The sequence below is a fragment of the Cryptomeria japonica genome, chromosome 5 (assembly GCF_030272615.1).
Source record: "Cryptomeria japonica chromosome 5, Sugi_1.0, whole genome shotgun sequence".
Classification (NCBI taxonomy): Eukaryota; Viridiplantae; Streptophyta; class Pinopsida; order Cupressales; family Cupressaceae; genus Cryptomeria; species Cryptomeria japonica.
Window position 1 is genome coordinate 628,865,161 of NC_081409.1, and position 23,479 is coordinate 628,888,639.

At 33.3% G+C, this 23,479-nt stretch overlaps 1 protein-coding gene and 1 pseudogene across 1 annotated transcript; both read right to left on the reverse strand.

Moving 5' to 3' along the window:
• Positions 1–1,614: 1,614 nt before the first annotated feature.
• Positions 1,615–18,949, reverse strand: LOC131055040 (pathogenesis-related protein 1C-like; annotated as a pseudogene).
• Positions 18,950–19,043: 94 nt separating this feature from the next.
• Positions 19,044–19,543, reverse strand: LOC131055041 (pathogenesis-related protein 1A-like). The gene has a single exon (XM_057989648.2). It carries the CDS (start codon positions 19,539–19,541, stop codon positions 19,044–19,046), a length of 498 nt encoding a protein of 165 aa, XP_057845631.2. The 5' UTR covers positions 19,542–19,543.
• Positions 19,544–23,479: the final 3,936 nt, after the last annotated feature.

The window sequence follows — 23,479 nt, forward strand, 5'->3', positions numbered from 1 at the left end:
TCTGGAACATGGTGAGTTGCAAAAGAGAATATGGTGCAGAAATGATGTTGTATTTGTGTATCATTGTTCTCCTGAGGGGCAATGTTTCTAGTATGCAGATTTGAAACCCCTGATTTTAAGCTTTAATTAATTATTATTATTTTAAATGTTAATTAATATGTTTAAAATTCAAAATTTTATAATGAGATATTTTAAATAATTTGAGGTAAGTTTACTTTTTAATATCAAGAGGCATTCTACAATGGCATCAAGTAGTGGAGTGAAATGGTGTGAGTTTGTTAATATTAACTTTTATCTTTTAGCTTAAGTTTGACAACCATTCACATGTCAAGATATTATAAATTAATATTTATAGATTGCTCCCATGTGTAAGATTAAGCTTTTGTGTAGAGGCAGTTATGATAGAAGATGTATATGTAGGCACACTGGGCAAGGTTTTAGTCATAGGAATGGAATGCTCAACTTGACTAGTAGGATGAGAATAACCAAGAGCTTTGGCACAATGTTTGATAGGCATAATATTGGTATTGACAATATGAGAAATACCATGTAACACTTCCACACCTAACTTATCACTTTGAACCATTCTCTTCGATATCCAACAATCAAGGAGTTTGTCTCACTATTCGAGTATTTTTGGCTCATCCATTGTTGAAGATTGTCAAGTTCTATGTCAAGTTTCCCCAATTGAGCACTAGTAACCCTAGTTGGTGAGTCATCATCTTCATCATGAGAAGTGTGAGGTTAATAGGGAATTCCAAACTAGGGGTTTGACGTAGGGAAACCCCTTTTCCGAACATCTTTCTTTTCTTTATATATGCAAGTGACAGGTTCAGGAGCTATAAATTTAGATCAGGCAAAGTAGATAGAGAAGATCATATCTCAAAATATATCTTAAAATTATTTTATAATCTTCAATTTTTAAAAATATATGACAACCTTTTTATACATGGTCATAACATGAAATATATAAAATCTATTGAAAATAAGGCCCTTGTAGATATAATCAATTTCTCAATGTCAAAATCAACCATAAAATATATCTGTAGTTCTAAAAATGTAAATCTAATTTTATATATTATATTTTAAATGAATCTTATAAATCTTCGAGATAGTCATAAAAAAATACTCAATAAATTTAATTTAATCAATCAATTGCTTGATCTGGTCAATTCCTTGTCAATCACTCAACTGTTTGTCTAGATTTCACTCAATTGTTTGTCTAGATTTGGTAGTATTATGATATTGGACATTGTGTGCATTATGCCACCAACATCCAAGCTTTTTGCCCACATTTAAATGGTTCTTTCTTTAAGAATGGGAATTTGGGATAGAAAGTGAATGATTTAAAAGTCACAAGCCTTGATTTTAAGTGATGATTTTTGTATTTAGGCTCACTATAAGTTGAAAGAATTATTATTTATGTTCATGACTTTTTTTACTACACTTCATCTAGACTTGATGATAACCAATGATATGAAAGGTGATGATGTTGGCACTACCCTGCATGAGCAACTTACTTACTGTAAGCCTTGAATTTAACTAGATATCCTTTTGTGATAGATATGGTTTGAACATGTTTTACTTCTCAAAAGGTTCCATATTATATGGTAGTGAAAAGAATGTCGATGTATGTATAAGGGACTTGATATTTATTTTAGAGAATTGGAACTTGCAACATATTTTGATTCATGCACATTATCAGAAATCCATCATTTCCTAGCATACTAAGAAATTGTCTACTAATGACTTATTTAGTAGAAGGTAAACTTCATTAATTGACCCACCCATATAAGAGGCCAATACGTCTTATTTAGAGGCAAATACTAGTAAGAGGAAACGGAAGTAAAAGGCGATGTCAAGTATGGCTTCTGCCCATTAACATTCCCAGGTGGGTAATAATTGCAGGTAATGAAATAGGCACCACTATCACATTTAACACGAGCACACCCAAGCTTCTCCGTATTATTCCACACCACTTGAGTATAATGTCCACACTGTTTCCCTGAAGCGCATGAATTGGAATCATAATCATAATATTGCTTCTCCTTAACCCATGCACTTACTGCATCTGCAGGAGTGAATACCTTTCCTTTGCCCCAGAAGATATTTTCACCATAGGGACCCCCAGAATGCTTCAAAGCACAGTCTGATTAGCATAGTTCTGCGCATAGGCAGCGTGAGTAGTGTTCCACACCAGAGAGCCCTCACCCACTTGAGACCTGGCAGTATTGTGGGGCTCTAAATACTCACTCTGCACATCCTCGCCTGAAGTTGAACACAGTTGCACAAAGAAGAGTAAGAGAAGAAGCTACCACATCTTCGTCATTTCTAACCTATACTCTATCTCTCAGAATATCTACACCTAATGCCGCTTTATATAGCCAAACAAAGGTTTAAAAATCTACTTTAAGTAGAGCATTAAGAAAATAAGAAATATTTAATCAAGTATCTCATAAAAATCATTAAGAATACATTACTCCTCTTTAGTTTTACCCAATACAAATATTTATGAAGAATTCTAGAGAGTTGTGACAAGTATTCGTGATTGTACTATTCTATATAGCAAAAATATTCAAAGAAATTAATGAATAAGCACCTACCTAACCAAAACATTTATAAAGTGTTATAGTGAGTTATGACAAGTATTCAACAGTTCCAATATTCTGTGTGGCAAAGATATTCAAAGAAATCAATGAATTAGCATTATCTAACTAATTAGGTGCTTCAAGGAATACATTAAGATGAGAATGTGCGCGTGTGTACTAATTAGGTGTTTCAAGGAGTACATTAAGATGATAATGTGTGAGTATGTATACATAGATAGATACACATTCTCATCTTAATGTACTCCTTGAAACACCTATGCTAATTCATTAATTTTTTTTGAATATTTTTGCTACAAACAATACTAGAATCATGAATACTTGTCATTATATATATATATATATATATATATATATATATATATATATATATATATATATATATATATATATATATATATATATATATATATATATATATATATATATATATATATATATATATATATATATATATATATATATATATATAGTGATGGGATTAGAAAATAGATATTGTGACAAAATTTGTATCTATCTCTATTATGATCAATAGATCTAATTTAAAAAGAGCATTAATGAATATAAGAAATATTTAATCAACTGTCTCATAAAAATCATTAAGAATACATTCCTCCTCCTTAGTATTACCTAATCTAGATATTTATGAATAGTACTAGAGAGTTATGAATATTGTTGTAGCAAAAATATTCAAAGAAATTAATGAATTAGCGCTACCTAACCAAGACATTTATAAAGGGTTATAGAGAGTTATGACAAGTATTCAACAGTTCCAATATTATCTATGGCAAAGATATTCAAAGAAAACAATGAATTAGCATTACCTAACTAATTAGGTGTAGATAGATAGATAGATAGATACGCATTCTCATCTTAATGTACTCCTTGAAACACCTAATTTTTCTTTAAAAACATAAAATATGCTTGGTAAATTTTTTAACCTCACCGGTGATGCTGACACGACACATTCTCTAGTACCACGTGAACACTTTTGACCCAAAGCTATGAACTGATGAGACCACAAATAGAAAACATGAAATTCTATTCCAATCCTTTTAAAAAATCATCGCAATAATTTAAATGGATGAAGTGATTATAGAATTGGAATTAATCTAATCCTTTTAACCAATCAATGCATTAATATAAAGCGATGAAGTGATTTTTAGAATTGGACTTGTAATCGAAACTTTTGTCAAATCAACGTGGGGTTCCGCCTCCTCAGATTGGTTAACCCTTCAACTTTTTAATTATTTGACAAAGGATAAGATCGGAAACCCAATTAACAGATCGTCTGAACTTCTGTTTTTTTATATTCTTTTTTGTAGTTGGTGAATTACGCAAGTGGATATGATGCATGAATGGCGGAGTATTCCTAAGGATGCCTTCCCTACCTCGCATGCACATTTGGCTGTAAATGATAATTAAATAAAGTTCGGAATACAATATATTATGGAGCATAATAAATTGCTACAATTTCGGGTCAAATGTGCATTAATGTATTGAAGGACATCAAATTCTACAATAAACACATTTGGATTTACTTTCTCATTCTAAGTGAAAGATCAAAGATAATAGTTTCAAGAATGCAAATGACTTACATAGTCTTTATGTAGATTATAATTTTAATGTAGTTGTTATCTTTTTATATTAATCTTTAAATATAAATCCTAGAACAATTTTCTCTTTTTATTTTTCATATGAATTTGTCGCAAGTTCAATGTCTTCAAATACCAAAAGAGCAATGAGTTGAGCAACAATGTCATAAGTCATTTGTAACAACTCAGAGAAAAATTTGAGAGTTTTAAACATTGAATTTAAAACCCTTATTTAATCTAAAGTCAATCTCAATTTAGATGAGATTGACCTAATACAACAACACATTCTTGTTAGATAAAAAATAGAAGAGGCTCAACATAACTACCAAAGTGAAAAGACTAGGGGTCTCACAATGAGTGAGAGCACCCAACTAGAGAACCAGTTCTATAAAAAGGAACCAGAATCTAGTTGACTACCAAATGCTAACAGAATAAAAAACTAGGCTAGAAATCGAACGACAAACACCAAAAAAGTGAAACCACACCACACACCAAAGACACAAATCAATGGTCTACCTAGTGGGGGTTTTTCGCTTTGCCATTTTTGGCTCAACATCTTTACCTTCTCAAAGAAGGACAACCTTTTATTTGAACCTTTTCTCAAAGAAACACAAGGGACTCTGGAGTAGCCTTCACCCTTCAATCAGTCGGCTCCATCACAATGGTAGAAGACAATTCCATGTGGCGCCTTTTCTTCAAATGCCTTTTGCCAATTTCTTCTTGAATGGACAAAAGAAAGGCAGAGGTTTTTCTTTCCATTTTAGTGCTAAGTGCCATCATCTCATCCATCTTCCTTTTAAGGTTTTCTAGTTACCCTAAAGCTCCTCTATGTCTCTAGTTGTCTCTCTCCTACCATCCTTCTACTCCACCTTCACACTAAGCTACTCAATTTCCTCTTACATGTCTTCCCACTTCTCAATTATATCTGCTAGATCATTAGTCACCACCCACTCCATCTTCCAACAAGAGGCTTTGGTATCTGCCCCGGCAAGTGCCTCCAACCTATTGATTTATTTATTTGCAACATTGAGTTGGACGAGGAGCTAATGTATAATGGCTCCTATCTATTGTACCAATCACATAACTCATTCACCTTCTTAATGAGAAAAGGTAAATCTCATTTCCATAGGGAATTAATAGGGGAGGAGCTAGGGAAGACCAAAGAAGGTGTAGTAGGAGCAATCAAATTTGACTTAGGGTTATCTGGTGTCCACTCAAAATCCCTAGACCAAGAGGACACATGGCCCTCAAAAGAAAGAACCTCTACATGTAGCTCTTTAGATAATAACTTTGTGGGGAGGGGCTAGAAAGTTATTGTTTTTAGCAGATCAATTAGGGTTAACGTGGGTAGGAGTTCCTTTGTTCTTAGGGATTATGCTAGGGGCACCTTTGTAGTCTAGGTTTTAGAGAGCTCAACAACTAGGTGGGGTTATTGAGAAGTCAAGAGGGGTTTATGGAAAGCCCATTAGTGTGGATCAATGCTAGATGGAAACAATACAACCTAAAAAATAAGCCTTTGTTGCAAGGGAGTAACATTTTTAGCTTTTGCAATAGCAATAGACTGATAAATGGATGAAAAAATCTAGTCAAGGAAGTTCATTTCCACTCCATACCTAAGGTGGATAAGTATTTGGAAGAGATAGGAGTGAAAACGTTTGAATATTTCATTTAGAATAATCTACTTCATAAGAATTAGAGCGACCTCCTTTTGGACACCAAACAAATCTACTCTATTAAAGTTGCTTTGTAGACAAGCCACCTTCTCTCCAAACTTTAGGAACCTCATAATAGCAGCTTTGTAGTTCCCCTTTGGTTTTTTGGGGAAGGTCACACATTCCACAATAAGACCAATCATGATAGAAAGAGGCTCCGTGGGCAATGTAAAAACTACACCCCCAACTTTAACTTCGCCCTCATTCTAGGGATGGGCAAACTATTTCAAGAGGGAAGGGTTAAAACTCTTCATACCCTCAATATAAGGTGTCATATTACCTCTCTCAAACTTCTTCTAGAGAGCTTAATTCTGCTTGAGTTTGTCACATTTGTTTGACTTTTTCTGAATGAGATCACCACCCATGGTTAAGCCTTTCTTAGTGAAACTAGTTACAATGCTTGGTAAAAGGTTTCAAAAATTGAATCTAGGGAAATGTTGGCAAAAGGAAGTTTTGGAGAAAATGTTGCTTTCACCCAATATAATAAACCAACTCTAAATCAATAATGATTAAAATACAAGATAGTGAAGATGATAAATAAAAAAAGGTGATCTTTAGATCTTTATGCATCATTGGGACTATATTCTACTCGTATCATGTCACAAATATCAATTGGCAACATGTGTTGTGCCATCCATATTTTGAGCTTGTTGCAGAAGGGGCCAACATTTTCCATCCTATCCATAGTCTGATTCCACTATCTAAGGGTGTGATTTATCTTGACATGGCCAAAACTAGATATGGCACTTTAGTATTTGGTGATGAGGTCCTTATTCCTACTCACTAATACATTTGGAGCGGTTTTTTGATGAGCTATGGGATTTCTTTTGTTTTGTCGGATTAATTTATTTATTTTTCAAAAATTACCCCGTGTTTGTCAGAATTCCGACACTAATACATTTGGCCTCAAATTCCGACGAAGGTTTCCGATGGACAAGGCATATTGTGATCAAATTTGATTTTTTTTCTTTAAAGTGCCCGAGTTCGTCAGAATTCCGACAAACTCGGGCACTTTAAAGAAAAAAAAATATAATTTGTGGGATCATTAAAAAAAAAACCAAGCATTTTCTAGGAGCGTCGTCTACCAAAGTTGAAGCTTTTATTGCCTCCCTCCCCCCCACAAAGCGATCTCTCCACAGTCGTGCACTCCTCGAGTAAGGTTTTATTTGCAATCAAGGGCTTCTGATTTGGTTTCATCAATAGTGTCACAAATAGATTAAAGATTGCAAAATATATATTTTTCCCTAATCTATTAAACCCAAATTTCTAATAGTTCCTGCACTCCTTTTGAGTTATCACTAGAATTGTCAAGAGTAGTGTGTGCTATTGATTGGCGGATCCACTTTTGAAAGAAAGTGATCTCGAGGATTCCCGAAAGGTCTTTTCTAGATACAAATCAAGTAGCAATGACAATACAATCTTGCATTGAGATGGATTATTTGGTGACTCAAGTAGGTCAACTTTTTTCTTCCCCAAAGTGTTAAAGGCAACTTTCATAGGAGTTTAGTATGTTTTGATAAATGGTGATTATTTGAGTTCCTCTATAAGCAGTTTGTAGCATTTGCCATTATGATTTTCTACTTTACAAGAAATAAATAGTTATCATTTGTAGACAACAACCATCGTGGTTTTGAATTTTGAAGGCACAAATGACTTCACAAAGCTGTTACATGGGCTCAAACATTTAACCATTAAATGCAATCCTCTACAAGAAGATCATTTGCTTTGGAAATTAAGCTAATTGACTTAGTACTATCAATTCACCATGTCCACAGTATGTTATACCAATATGTTGAAGATTTCAACATCTTTGCTTCTCAAGGGTTCTAAAAATCTACAAACATAACTTCCCCTGAATTGATACCCCTTTTAATTTAGTTTCTAGAAGAGCCATATATACCATCTTGAGGTGCAGATCCATCCTTCACTTCGTCATCTTTCTTTTCTTCTAAGTTTTGAACCTACATCTTTTCCATCTTCTTTATTTGAGTTAGATCAACCTTCTTCTATGAAAGAAAAGACTTAGTATTATTTCCTCTACAAAACTTATTAATATTTTTCTAAAATTTTCACTTATTAGAAAAGACTTGGTAATGTCTTGTGGATCATTTCCACTTCTTGTATTGGATATGTAGTTAGGTGCCTTATAACCAAACATGTTGCATGTATAACAATAACTAGTGAAAGATTGAGTATTCTTGCTTTGTTTACATTCATTAAACCATTCCCTATTATTAGTAAACAAATTTGTCTTTTTAAAATAATAATTTAAATGACTTGAATTACCCATCCAATAAAGACAAATATCACTAATAGTTGGAAAAAACACTGTTAAATAAGTGACTTTCCTCTAAATTTTAGAGGTACAATTCCCTTGTTTGATGTAATTTAACTTTTTTAGGGGTATGCTTTTAACTAGAAAGTAGAAAAGGCAAAACTAACACCTATACATAGCCATGACACAGATGCAATGGTGAATTTAGAATCAAAGGAAAATAGAGATAAATGACAGAAAGATCATAAGAAACAATTCATTTTAGATGATATGAATAATTTAAGACTCATAAATCATTTAAAGAACACACACAATCTGATATAACAGGTGAAAACATCAAGAAAGGATTGCAAATAAGAAAGGAAAATGACAATCGAAAGTAAATACAAATGAACACAAAGATTCCTAAAATCTCCTTCATTTCCTTGACAAAATCAGCAAATTTAAAGGTAAAGAAAACATACTTCTATATTTCCCTCCAAAGCTGTATTAAAATGCCCTCCTTCTAATTGGTTATAACTCATATGTGAAAGCGTAGGAAGGATTATAAATCTAGACCCCTCCACCATTATCTTATTACCTATTAAGAAATTAGCAATGAGCTATTTCAACTTCTGGTAAGTACTTCTTGAAAATAAATTACAAAATTAAAGCTTTTAGCTTCCCACCTTCTCGTAAATAAAAACATTTTAACTTATTAATGAGTTTAAATATTAAAATGAACTTTAAAATAAATAGTACCACTTCTTATAAATTTTACTAGCATGTGCCTATTGCCAAAACTAGATTAGCAATAGAGATGTGACAGGTTCATTAATCCAAATCTACCATGTCGTTATAGGAATATCACTATGATGCCAATGAATATTTTTGGAGATTAAGTCATTCCTTGAGTAGCTCCACAATTCACCATTATTCAATGGACACTAAAATACGATCTTCTATTCACCATTATTCATTGGACAAAATCATAGTCATGACTATTGTTAGGCTCGTTCATCCTTCTTTCTTTTCTAAACTACAAATTTAAATGCATCACTTTAGCTCCACAATAGCCACATGGATATATAGTAAACATTTACATTAATTCCAAATTATAACTTTGTCTATAGATGATATTGAAATTCAAATACTTAAACTACAAAATCTCATAATAGTATTCTCTTCGTGCTTAGAGAGATTTCCTACTTGCTGAGACATTTTGCGAAACAACTACCATCTCATGCCATGTCTAAGCTTCCACAATTTATATATATATCTAATAAGAGCATTTGTAATATTTTGATCATCCACTTGTTAAATGATATTTTACTACTACAATAACCTTTTAACACATTTGATACCTTTTGACTGCTACATTCATCACCCAAATGACTCTAGATGGGAAGCTTCCTACTCCCTTCATTGTTAACATTAGTTGGATTAACGAAGGAAAATAAAATGTGTGACAAGACAAATTTTCTCTATTCTATTTGTGATCATTCATCAGTATAGGTGATGGAAATCGGTTTGAAACCTCTGAAGCATCTTTTATGTTAATTTTATTTCGCTTGCAATGGTTTGAGTCTTCTCACAAGAACAATGCATCCTTCATCAGAGAGGTATGATCCAACTATGCAAAATAAGAGACATCTTCTAGGGTAGCCCACATGTCTAAATTTTGTGCAAGACCAAGTAAATTGTGCAATATCTACTCCCTCTCTAGTAGCCTTTGGTATTTCTTCGTTTGTTCAGAAGTCTATAAACTAGCCCCCCAAATAGAAAATATAACCACCAAAGCATCTTTGACTGATAAACTGGAAAACATAACCACAAAATCTTATGAAAATATTTTGGCTATTTAAGGTTAGGACTTAAATATTTAACTAGAACCTCAAAAAATACCTGGGTTATATTAATGTACCATCAAATGCAGTCAAATATTGGATATTTAAATTAAAGACAAGATTCAATGATATTGAAGAACTAGCTACTAACTCCTTGAATTCCTTCAAGTTGTTGATCTAGGTGGCTTGAGGAAAACAAAGATCAAGGATGATGAACTGATTTGTGTTGATGCTCCGATGATGAACCGATTTGTGTTGATTCTGCGAAGTAACCAAAATAAGTAGTAGGCCCCATTAGAAAGGTCATTTGGCAATTGGACTCCCTTTAGAGCCTAGGTAAGTTGTGACATCCCTAAGTTTGATGGGAAAATTGATGTAGATGTTGTTGATGATTATATTTCTAAATTGGAGATGTATTTCTTTGTAATTTCTTAGATTAGAGAGAATTATGTTTGCCCTACTTAAATTCGAATTCCAGTTCAACAATGTTGGATTGCTAGCTTGCTAGCCAAGGAGGAGTTTAAGGAAATCCACTTGATTTAGTGATGAAGGTGAATTTCAGTTTGGGTGGTTTCATGAAGGTCATCAAAGAAGATTTTTCCAAAAGATACAAAGAAAAGTAAATTGTGTGGCAACTATGAGAGAAAGTTTGTATTTGACTACATCAATACTTAACACACATTATGTTCAAAAATTGGCATCAAGAACTCTAAAAAGGATTAGTTCTTTACAAATTGTAATGTCTAGCATTCGTCATTAGTACATCTAGATGAAAATGACATCTTTAAATGCCAAAATATTGGTTGAAGATAAACTCAACCCAAAAGGTAAGAAAGGCCCTAAAATACGATAGATTTTTTATGCTATTGTTTAGGTCTGCATATTGGAAGGAGAGAATCATCCATACTTATCACAAGCTTCTACATCTCATGTAAACTCAAGGTGTGTTGCAAAATTACCATCAAAGGTTCTCCATGTACCTACAAAGGTGAGCCATTTCTAACATAGTGTCACCTGAGACTTTTTCTATTTACTATAACAAGATGTTTTATAACATAGTGGGTAAGTACCTAAAATAGGGCTACTGCTACTACTAATTTTACAAAGTTATTCCTATTGTTTGTAATGGGGTCATAGAAGTGTAGTTTCAAGTGACATATGCAAAACAATAAATTGTAGATAAAGAGCAAAACTAATTCCCAATGTGTTGGAGTATGACAGCCATGTTCTCTCCAATCTCCATTATTTTGATAGTAGCTGATGCCAAGAGCTAGTTATCATTGGAGTTGAGTAGTCTGCGGAAGGGATCCAGAATCCCATTCCTAACCCCTACCCTAAACACCTCCCATGCCTCTTGGATGAAGTTCTTCCTCCTCTCCCGTGTTACCCTTTCTTGGGCAATTTCCTCGTCTTCACTGTCTGACTCCTCCGATTCAAAGGAGATGCAGTTGGTGTGATTAAAATAGATCTATGCCAAGGGTTCTTACCCAACAATCAAATTCCAACTCTAGAATGGCATTTGTTAGGGCTTTTCCATCAGATGAGAGAACAAAGTTGTCAATCCTCTATATGCTCACTTCCTTTGAATCGAATATGTCAACCATAGGGCAAATGATAGCCTCGTAAACAAATTCATCACACCAGTGTCGATTACCACCTAGTATACCATTAGACACCCGCCATAGAACATTCCAGACCAAATCATTTTCTTGAAATAGCCGGTTACATTGGGCATGGATCGATTCCTCTCTACACAGGAAACTGAGACCAAAATGATGCACCATCGGTTGAGATCGATACTTCCAGGCTTAAGACTGTAATCTGAACGATTCCTTATATAAAGTTTCAGACTTTCTAGAGAAGTCTAGAGACCAAAATAGGCCTGACTTCCAATCAAGCTTCATCCGAACAACATATCTTTACTATTCTAAGAACTTGTCAAGTAGCTGGTCATACGTACTTTATCTAACCAGCCTGATACCAATTTGCCAAAGCCCATGAAAAAACAGAGGTCTCTGGTTTGTCCTTCCACTAAGGTATGGCCTACCTCTAGCTAAAATGAAGCTCCCATGCTCAATCCACATTCATCAACATCCGATGTGATGTGTGTGGACCCTACCAAGTCAAATACCTTGTTGTAGTTTCAAAGGGTGGAAAAAGAGTAAGCGTTTTATTTATTGTCCTAATAGACCATCCATCATAACAATGATTACCAATTATGTGTGTGTTGCAAACAAAGTTCTAGAGGAAGTCTCTTTCTTTCATAATACCAAGTGAGTGTTCATAGACCTTGTGTAGGGTCCTCCAAGCCTAGAGTATTTTGAAGCCTAGAGACATTGATTTGGCCGTGTGACCATCAATGAGTGTTGACCCAATAGGAGAAGTCTTGAGATTGACAATTTTGGGAGTGTGGCATTGTTGAGAGCCAACACTTCAAGGTGTGAACCCTGTCTTCACGTATTATGATCAGTTTCCATGATACTTGACCCTATCCTCATGGTGTTAGCTTAATTCATATTAGTTTTCCCAAGCCTAGAAGCCAAGTAATGTATCCAAGGGTGTCTAGAAGAATGAAGTGTATGATCATTGACTTCGTATGTTGAAACCATTATACATGCCCCTCCATTGAGGGTATTGAGGAAGGTTGGGAATAGTGTGTTTTGTTGAAGAAACATGATGTGAGAAGTTTGATGCAGAGGCAAGGTTAGAACTCATTATTTCATATTAGGATGACAACCACATTGATTAGGCAAGTCAAATAAGGTCTCTCCAATGTTTAGGATACACAAAGGCATTATTAGTCATGTAAGTATGCATGAGCATGAGAGTGGATAGTTATTGTCCTTTTAGACTAACTTGGCTCTATGAGTGTCAATTGTGTTCATCCCAAAAGTATATGTAATATCATTCACTTGCACCCAAGGTGTGACTGAGAATTTTGTCTTACTTGTCACTGATTTGGATAGTATTGAGAGGATCCTATAAGGATGACTATCACCATACTCTCAATGACTTCACAACATTGATAATGAATTCACATTAGACACTCATGGATTACCCCAATTAGACATTAGTCAACTTAAGATATGATACAAGGATTGCATACCACAAATCCATTAGCATATCACATGCTCTAAATCACCACAAAGCCATTAGATATGTTTTGAGATGAAAAAGAAAAGTTAAATGGTTTTTCTTCAATTTGCATTATTTCTATGTTCAAGTAATTTAATTTGGTATTACTTCTATATAACTAGTTTTGTAGCCTGATTTTTTTGCAAATGAAGAAAGACCATGTCAAACAATATCATTGAACAACAAAATAAGGAGACAATTGCTAGATTGTGGTCTAACTTGAAAAGAAAAGGTGATAGAAAATGTTATTGTCCCTGCAAAATTTGTAATGGGTTAAAGACTAGAAGACTTCTAATCAAAACAACTAAGAAACATTGTAGGCTGCATGGTCACATTGAAGAGGGACATGGTTATCATACATTGGTAAGTTTTTCATTATAACGTTTTAACAATTTATATACATAAGAAATCACTTGATGATGAGATCATGATCATGGTTTATTTATTTTGATCATTTTTATATAGGTAGAGAACCCCAGAGCACATGATATGGATCAACACAACCCGAAGAATATGGTTTTCAAAGAGGAAGAACATGGAGGTATGAATATCGAAGTTGAAGATAATGATCCCATGGAAAATGACGATCATGAGCCACAAAACATAATTGAAGATGATGGTACAAATACATTGATCCATGGCACATTTAGTACTGGCATAGTTGATCATGATTATGAAGATGACCTTGATGTCGTTCATGATTTACCTCTACTTGAGAAGGCATCTGAGGCCCTTTACGAAGCCTCCCAAACAACTCTTCTCTCTGTTGTACAGTTGTTGGTGAACTTGAAGGTTATGAGTGGTTTAACCAACATAAAAATCTCATGCATGTTAAGGTATGTCATTATGTCATTATAGTTAATAAATGGTGAATCATAAACCATTAATATTCTTTATATTAACAAATTATATTTTTTGTTTTAGATTGATAGGTGAGTTTTTGTTACCACCATCAAATATTCTACCTTGCTCATACCGAGAATTATCTGTCATTATGAAAGATATTGGAATGGAGTATCAAGCAATAGATTCTTGTCCCAATGATCATATTATATATCACAAACAACATTAATTTCCCACTGAATGCCCTAAGTGTCATATCAGTAGATATCGAACAGATCAAATAACAAAAAAGGTACCTTGCAAGGTTCTTCGTTATATTCTCATTGTTCCATGTATGCAACGATTATTCAAGTGCACTAGCTTGGCACAATTTATGGATTACCATGCACACAATAGAAGTCAAGATGAAATTATTTAAATGCCTATGGATGGTTCAGCATTTATGGACATAGAGGAAAAGCGGCCACACTTTAAAAAAGAACCTTGTAATCTCAGGCTTTTATTGGCAGCAAACGGTGTCAATCCATTTGGAGAGTTGAGATCTGTTTACTCAATGTGGCTTGTTTTTATTATCAACAATAAGATTCCTCTATGGATGTCAATAAAGAGGGAGCACATAATGTTGGCAATGATTGTTCCAAGTATTTTATCATTTAATAGTTGTCTACATTTAATTATAAATATTGCAGTAAAATGGTCATAATAATTATGTAATGTTTTTGTTCATTTGATTAGTTAAGTACCAAGTTAAAGATATGAATATATATATTGAGCCTCTTATCAACGAGTTGCTAGAGTTATGGAATGGTGTCACTATGTATGACATCTCTAGACCAATAGGACAAAGACAATTAAAATTCCATGTAATGCTTGTATGGACAATACATGATGCCCGAGGGCTAACACATTTTTGTGGTATGTTATAGTGTTCAAGTTTCGCATGATAATTATAATTAAAAAAATTAACATATTTAATCAAATTATACATTATCTTGTAGGTCTTCAAACAAAGGGAAAATTTGCATGTCCATTTTGTGGTCCAAAGATGAAATCTCGTCATTCAAAAAGTTTAGGAAAGCAGGTGTTTGATGAGTATAGGCACTTTATCCACAAAAATCATAAGTATCGAAATAATGAAAAACATATTTTAAATGGGAAAGAAGAGAATACATCAAAGCCACAAAGAATGACACCTCACATGTGGATGTTGGAATATAATAGAATTAATCATCAACGTAATGCCATTCCATCTAATGGTTTATGTCATAAAAACATATTTTCTATCATGTTTTGTTTACTGGTGATGTGATTGATGATCATGAAGGTCGTCAAGGCATTAATGACCACCTTCCTAAGGGACTAAAAATTTATCCTTGACAATTTAGTAGGTTTCCCTACTACGAGAAGTTATAAACTGTGAATTTGTTTGATACTATGCATATTGAAAAGAATATAACAGAGACATTATGGAAAATATTAGATGGAAGGCATGACAAAGAAAAAATTGTCAAAAATTGTATTGGCATTCAGGAATCCAATCATGCAATGAAAAATGTTATTCAATCAAATAGCCATGGAGACCAGATTAATATAAGTGACCTTCCTTGGTTATTAACGGACCAGCAAGGCAATTCTATAAAAGAAGTCATACGAAAAAAATTTGATTTCCCATAGGATTTGCTACGAACATAAACAATCTCATATCCAAGAAAAGTGAATTTGGGCCAGGGATGAAAATGCATGATTGACATACCTTCATTAAGGTAATTCATGTTCGTGTTTATTTATTGTATATTTGTATACTACGCCTGTACTTTTCATTGTATTATGTTAGAAAAAAATATGAAAAGATAATTTTAAAATTGTTGCAGTACATTGTACCTCTATCTCTCCCAGAACACTATGACAATAATGTCAAGCAAGTCATATATTATCTTGGAAAATACATGAGGTAAGTAGTGATATTTGTTCAATTCATTGTATAGATATTATATTTGCAATTTGATTTTATTGTTATGTAATATATATTTTTGCGTCTTGAATATCTTGTAGGTGGTTCTCATGTAAAGAAATCCATAAAGAAGATATAAAATATTCGAAGAGAAAAATTCCTCATCTAACGTGTAATATGCAAAAGTGTCTACCTTCAGCTTTTTTCAATGCACAAGAACACTACCTCATACACCAAGTGGAGGAGATTGAATTGTGTGGACCTATACACACTAGGTCAATGTGGATGGTTGAGAGGCACTTGAAATTTTTGAAGGCTTTGGTTTGACAAAGAGCATATTCTGAGGGTTCTATGGTGGAGGGATATATGGTATACCAAACTATGGTGTACATTTTTGAATATCTTCCTAAGTTTGCAGCAAAGATCCACGTGGATCGCATTTGGGATCCCAACCCCATTAAAAAATTTGAAGGGGAGTACTTGATTTGGAAAGGTAGATTGAGGAAAGTGAGAGGTAATTATAAGATGTTATTGTAGTTAATTAATTCTTAATCGAGCCAAAATAAATCAATTGTAAGATGTCTATTTATTTTTTGTATAGTTGGTCGAGAGTGAGATGCACTACATTTGTATATTGCAAAAAATCTTGATTGGATGATGGTATAGATTGAACGTTGTCAACATTCTAGTTGCACATTAACATGGGAAGGTGTGGCTTCATTGGTTAAAGAAGCTCATCATAATGAAGATTCCAATGTTACGCAAAGGGGAATTTATTTAGCATATGGTTTAAGAGATAAACAGGTATGTATAAATTTACTAATCGCCCATATGTTTATCAACTTATGATGCAATAATTTTTACTTGTTTGACATATTGCAGGTCAAACACCACAATGCTATGTGCTACAATGGTCATAAATTTTGCATCAAACAATTGGATTACACGAAGAAAACTTGTGATTCTGGGATAATTGCAGTCTTTGAGGTGACAAATATTTCATCGAGACATGACATACATCCTTAAGAGTCTCAAAATTGATACTATGGCGTTTTGGATGATATACTTGAGTGTGACTTTAATTCCTTCAAATTAGTTTTATTTGTCGTCAAATGGTACAGGCTACGACTGAATAAAAATGATCCTGATAGAACTATTATTGAACATGATAATGGTTTTACAATGGTTAATACAAGGTCATTTGAACCAGTTGGGGATGAGCCCTATGTTTTTCCAAGCCAATGTGAGCAGGTATTTTACTCAGAGGTTCCACATAAACCGGATTGGTATCAAAATTATTTTGGGTTTTTCTTAATAGTAAAATTTTAGTCATCATATATCATGACATAAAAGAGGAGAAATGATAAGGATTACAAAATAAATAATCATGAAACTTTAAAATACTAAGTTATATAATAATGATAATTATAAACTGGTAAAAATACTTATAATATATCTATTCAAAATATCTATTGGATATATTCTTGAATTATTCTATTCATCTCAAAATTATTTTATAGTCTTCAATTTTTTAAAATACATGAAAAAATTTATATACATGATCATAACGTGAATAAATAAAATATATTGAAAATAAGACCCTAATAAATATAATCAATTTTTCAATTGCAAAATCAATCATAACATATATTTGTAGTTCTAGTAGTGTACTTCTAATTTTGTATATTATTTGAATGAATCCTATAAATATTTGACATAGTCAAAAGTATGTTTTGTAAGAAGCTATTCAATAAATTTAATTTAATCAATCAATTCCTTGATCTGTTTTTTGATTAAGTAAAAATAGGTTTTTAAGGGACCCGAAACTCTGTACAAAATAGGTTTTAAAAGGGGCTCTTGCAACCCACAACATGAGATATTCAATCAGGTTCACAAAACGGAACAGAACCAAGACAAGATGGAACAAAACAAAGAAAGGGTAGAGACCCCAAGGAGAAAAGCTGCCTGAAAAGAAAAATCAAACCATGAACCAACTTTAGACAGACAATAACAAACAAAGAGCAACAAAGAGAAAAAATCAAAGAAAGTTCTTGTTGCCCACAGGGGTAAAGACAACCCCCCTAACTTAGGATTTCCCTATGGAACCCTTCTTGTGGGATCGAAGGGTCATGTCAAAAGAAGGCGAGGATCGCTTAGAATGATTTCCTTTAACCTTAATCCAATCATCTTCAACTTTAGCAGCCTCAGCTCGCCACTCCAATGAATGTAGCACTGGAAACCCAACAACCATGGAGTGACCAGCATACGACGTAGCTCCAGTAGGACCAACAGGGCTAGGGCCAGAATCAGAGAACCAAGCAAAGGGACCGCACCAGCAATCTCCCTAGAGACAGGAACAACCCCAACAGACTAGTCACAATTAGATATCATTGTACGATAGATATGCTTTTAGTATTTCTTACTTCTCAATAGGTTCCATAGTATATGGTAGTGAAGAGAATGTCAATGTATGTATAAGGGACTTGATATTTTTATTTATTATTCTTGTTTTAGAGAATTGGAACTTGCAACATATTTCGGTTCAAATTCAAAAACTTATGCAAATTATAAAAAATGCATCATTTCCTAGCATAGTGAGAAATTGTCCACTAATGTAATAGAAAATGAGACAACAAACCAAATCACTTGGTTGTGGTCTATTATTTTTATACTCTTCATATCCTTATTAAAGACGTCAAATTTTCAGAGTACATATTGATTAGTGATTGTTATTTTTAGATTCAACTATATGAGATGCAAACAAATCTCATACAATTGAATCTAGAAATAAAACACACTAATGACCTCAAAATGAGGTTGAACTTTGTAAGACTCAAATGTTTCATGTCAAAACAAAGGATAGGTGCATTAAAATTGCATCAAACACATCATCCAATGGTACATGAGTGTCAGGTTGAACGAACAGTATTCAAGATTGAGGACCAAATAGTTGATAGTTTCACAAACATATTTAGTTAAATAAAGCAAAACCACATCGTACGCCATTATTTCAAGCAAATTACAAACCTTGACAACGATAACCTTCACTCATTGACCCACCCATATAAGAGGCCAATACGTCTTATTGAGAGCCAGATACTTAGAAAGAGGAAACGGAAGTGAAGGGAGATGTCAAGTATGGCGTCTCGCCATTAAAATTCCCAGGTGGGTCATAATTGCAGGTAATGAAAATGGCACCATCATTACATTTAACACGAGCACACCCAACCTTCTTCGTATTTCTCCACACCACTTGAGTATAATGTCCACACTGTTTCCCTGGAGCACATGAATTGGAATTATAATCATAATATTGCTTCTCGTCAATCCATGCATTCACGGCATCTGCAGGAGTGAATTCCCTTCCTTTACCCCAGAAAATATTTTCACCATAGGGACCCCCAGAATGCCTTAAAGCACAGTCTACCTTGCGTTGATTAGCATAGTTCTGCGCATAGGCAGCCACAGTATTGTCCCACACCAAAGGGCCTACACCCACTTGAGACCTGGCCCTATTGTGAGGGTCTAAATACTGTCTCTGCACAGTCTGTGCTGAACACAGTTGCACAAAGAAGAATAACAGAAGAAGCCACGACATCTTCATCATCTCTAACATTTACTCTTTCTCTGAGAATATCTATCCCAAATGCTGCTTTTTATAGCCAAACAAAGGGATGGAATTGGATCGATTGTAGAAATGGAATTCTATTCCAATCCTTTTAGCATATCAACGCAATAATATAAAGGGATGAATTGATTTTAGAATTGGTATTCTAATCTAATCCTTTTAACAAATCAAAGTAATAATATAAAGGGATGAATTGATTGTAGAATTGGACTTGTAATCGAAACTTTTTTTTTGTCAAATCAACGTGGGTTTGCGCCGCCTCAGGTTGGCCACCGTTCAACTCTTTAACTATTTGGCAAAGGATAAGATCGGAAACCCAATTAGCAGATCGACTGAACTTCTGTATTTTATATTTCTTTTTGTAGTTGGTGGATTACGAATGTTGATATGATGCATGAATGCCGGAGTATTCCTAAGGATGCGTTCCCTCCCTCTCCTGCACATTTGACCGTAAATGATAATAAATTGAAGTTCGGAATACAATATATTATGGAGCATACTAAATTACTAAAATTTTGGGTCAAATGTGCATTAATGTACGAAAGGACATCAAATTGTACATATTAAGAATGGAAATGATTTGATGTAATTTTATTTTTATCATTTTTTACAAAAGACCATATTTTATTTGGTCAACTTTTCTTTTCGATTTACTTTATGATTCTAAACGAAAGATCAAAGACAGTAATTTCAAGAATGCAAATGACTTCATTATATTATGTAGATTATAATTCAAATGTAGTGTATTCTTTTTATATTAATCCTTAAATACAAAGTCTAGAATGATTTTCTCTTTCCATTCCTCGTTTAAATTTATCCAATATTTTTCTAGACTAGAGCCCCTTTGTTTGTATTTATACTATCATCTATTTCTGTGACATTGTGATTGTACTTGGGCTATCTCTCCAATGACCAAGTCCTATAGCTTCTCTACATCTTTTGTAACGTTTTTTGTTCTTTTATTTAATGCAATGGCTAGGGATTTTGAAAGGAAGTCAATTAGGTCCTCTAATGTTGCATTGGAAGTGACCATATATCTTATTAGTGTCCTCTTCTATTATTAGTTTATTTAGAATTGTCATATTGGTATACTTTTGTAGCATCACATCTAGAACTTCTTTTCAAAATAGTGATGATTCATTTATAATGTATAGTCTCATGTTCTTACCAAAAGACTTATACTTTGTTTTGATATTTTGTTGATATTGGTAATTAGAACTAATGATATTTGACATCCTTTTGAAACTAATTGATATAATTATCAAATAATGAAGAAATTTTACCCTTTTATAAATGTTTATCTCATATAGTCAAGAATATGCTTTTATTTTGAAGTTATCATTTGCATTTGATCTTTCCTACAATTTGATGATGAGCAGTTCTTCAATGGCTTTTGAAATCATTAAGATTTCCTATTTAATGTTTCTTGGTATGCTTGGTGGTCAAATTGGACACATCTTTCAAGTGGATGTTGGCATGTAGTTGTTTCCTTTTTTTTTGGGTATAAAGGAATTTTTTGTTCCACTTCATTCTATCCTGGTGCCTATAATTTCTCGAGATGTCTCCAAGTCTCCCTTGCACTTGATTATATTCCATCAGTTTGAACTTAGTTCCTCTCAATTGGTTAGTTAGAATTTATGATTCCTATTTCAAAATAAGGCTGCTATATATTTTGGCCAATTACTCAATCATAGTCTAGTTAATCATTTTCTAGTTTGAATCTCTATTTTGTAATTATACCTCCAATTTCTAAAACTCCATATTTCTCCCCCTAGTGCCAATTTTAATGCAAATTAGAAGCTTTTGATCAAGTGAGGAGTGTACGGATCCCTCCAAGAGGAAGAGAAGGGTCAGTTCAACCAAAGGAAAGTGTACTCATGTGTTTATTTCGTTCATTTTAATTTTTCTATTTGCTTTAGTTTCATGCTTGATTCTTTAAGTTGCATTTTGATATCTCGTTACAGTTGTAGATGTAATCATTTGTTCCAAGTTTGTTTTGATGAATGATTGTGATAGGATAATTTAGGACTGAATAGTCTTTCAACTTAGTTTGTTGAAATGGTAAATTAGATGGTTACTTTTGTAATGAATGTAATGGTTAATCCAAGTTTTAGATTCAAATTAATACAATTGAGTGGAGTTCTATTTCCTTTATGAAAGTTTTACTTAATTTCTACTAAGATAGTTTAGCACTTTTCTTATACAAGTGTAATTAGATTTCAATTTTTACAAGCATAGTTAGATTTACTTTCAACGGTTATAATAGAATTTATTTTCCAAGCAATTATGTGGTATATTAGTGAACTCCACTACATTGATAATAATTCAGATTTAGGCAAGGGTGATATATTAGAATCATTAATTTAGATGATTTCATTAAGTTATAACAAGAAAGAATAAGTGAGCTAATAAGTAAGAGTAACTTAGAGCCCCACCAAGATAACTTTGGGTATGGCTCCAGACCAAAAAATATCAAAAGCTTTCACCAACAAAACCCCCCAAATACCAACTTCATATCATAGATAGCTTTGGACACCCTCGAGTTGACATAAAGTTAATCAAATAATGCAAGAATTGTGACATGCAATGAACTTGCCCATCATTTTTGACATCATTGTGGGGGAAGATCGAGAAAAAATTTCAAAATCAAGCCTTGGTGTCAATAGGAAAATTAATTTGAAAATTTGATAAGAGGAGCAAGTGACAATCACTAAAGCTTTATCATAGTCCCTACTCCTGAAAAAAATTATGAATCATCCCTATCTTTCAATTATGCCTCATCATCAGTTGAAACAACTTTTGAGCAATCAAAAGAAATGACTAACTAAGAATAGTGAGCTAGAGAAAATGCTCCCTGTGAGAAGACATTTTCCTATCCAATTACTTTGAATATATAAGGTATTGAGACTCCAAAAAAGAACATTTCTCTCTCCATCCTACCTACATTTAGAGAGAAGAATTTTGAATATCTAGATCAATTCTTATTCGAATTTTAAGGTGTTGTTTCAAACTTATGACTATGCCCTTGATAATCAGAAGCTAAATTATTTCCCTCCACCTTGAAAGAATCATTTTTGCATTGGTTCATAAGCTTAAACATATGATCTATTTCCACATGGAATGAAGCAGAGGCAGTTTTCTTGGACAAGTATCAAGACTACTGTAGAGTTAGTTAAGGATAGGAAAGAATATCTTTTTAAGATGAAGAAAATGGAAGATGAAACTCTTGAAGTCTATGTGGGAAAATATATTTTTGTCTACAAGAGATGTGAACAGGGATAGATTAAAAAATTTGAAAGATAATTTTTCTAAGGAGAATTGAGGAAAAATCCAAGGATGCCTTGAACTTAATAGGATGAGATGACATGAAGTTGATGTTTGAAGATATTTTTGAGGTTTGTAGAAATTATTCTCACACTAAACCAGGCAACAAGAACCTAAGAAAAGGGAAACCCTTTTTAGATGTGTCTAAGATTGTGGAGGAAATTTCTAATCTTAAAACCAATATACTGCTCCATCTGAACACATATCTGATAGAAAGAACACTAAACCATTAGTAATTTATTTCCCTAAGTGTAGAGAAAAATATCCATTGAGGAAATGTCCTCTAAATTAGGTAGACCTTTGTGAAAGTTGTGAGAAGAAAGATGCCACTAGTGCATGTAATCTTCTACCTAAGATTAAAAACCATCTGAAAAAGACTCCCATTATAAAGGAATAGCTTAACTCTATAGGAAAATGGCAGAAAAATACAATCTTTAATTCTTATCAGTGGTAGTATGCACCTAAGAATAATCCTAATTGGCATCCCAATATTTAGGTATACCAATGGATTCCTCCTCCTATGCTCATGAAACCTCCTCCTATGCAAGAACATTTGGGATCATCTTGGGGACCTTTAGAAAGGT

Excerpts from the sequence above, each read along its gene's own strand:
- LOC131055041 (XM_057989648.2), bottom strand. The coding sequence starts at position 19,541 with ATGTCGTGGCTTCTTCTGTTATTCTTCTTTGTGCAACTGTGTTCAGCA.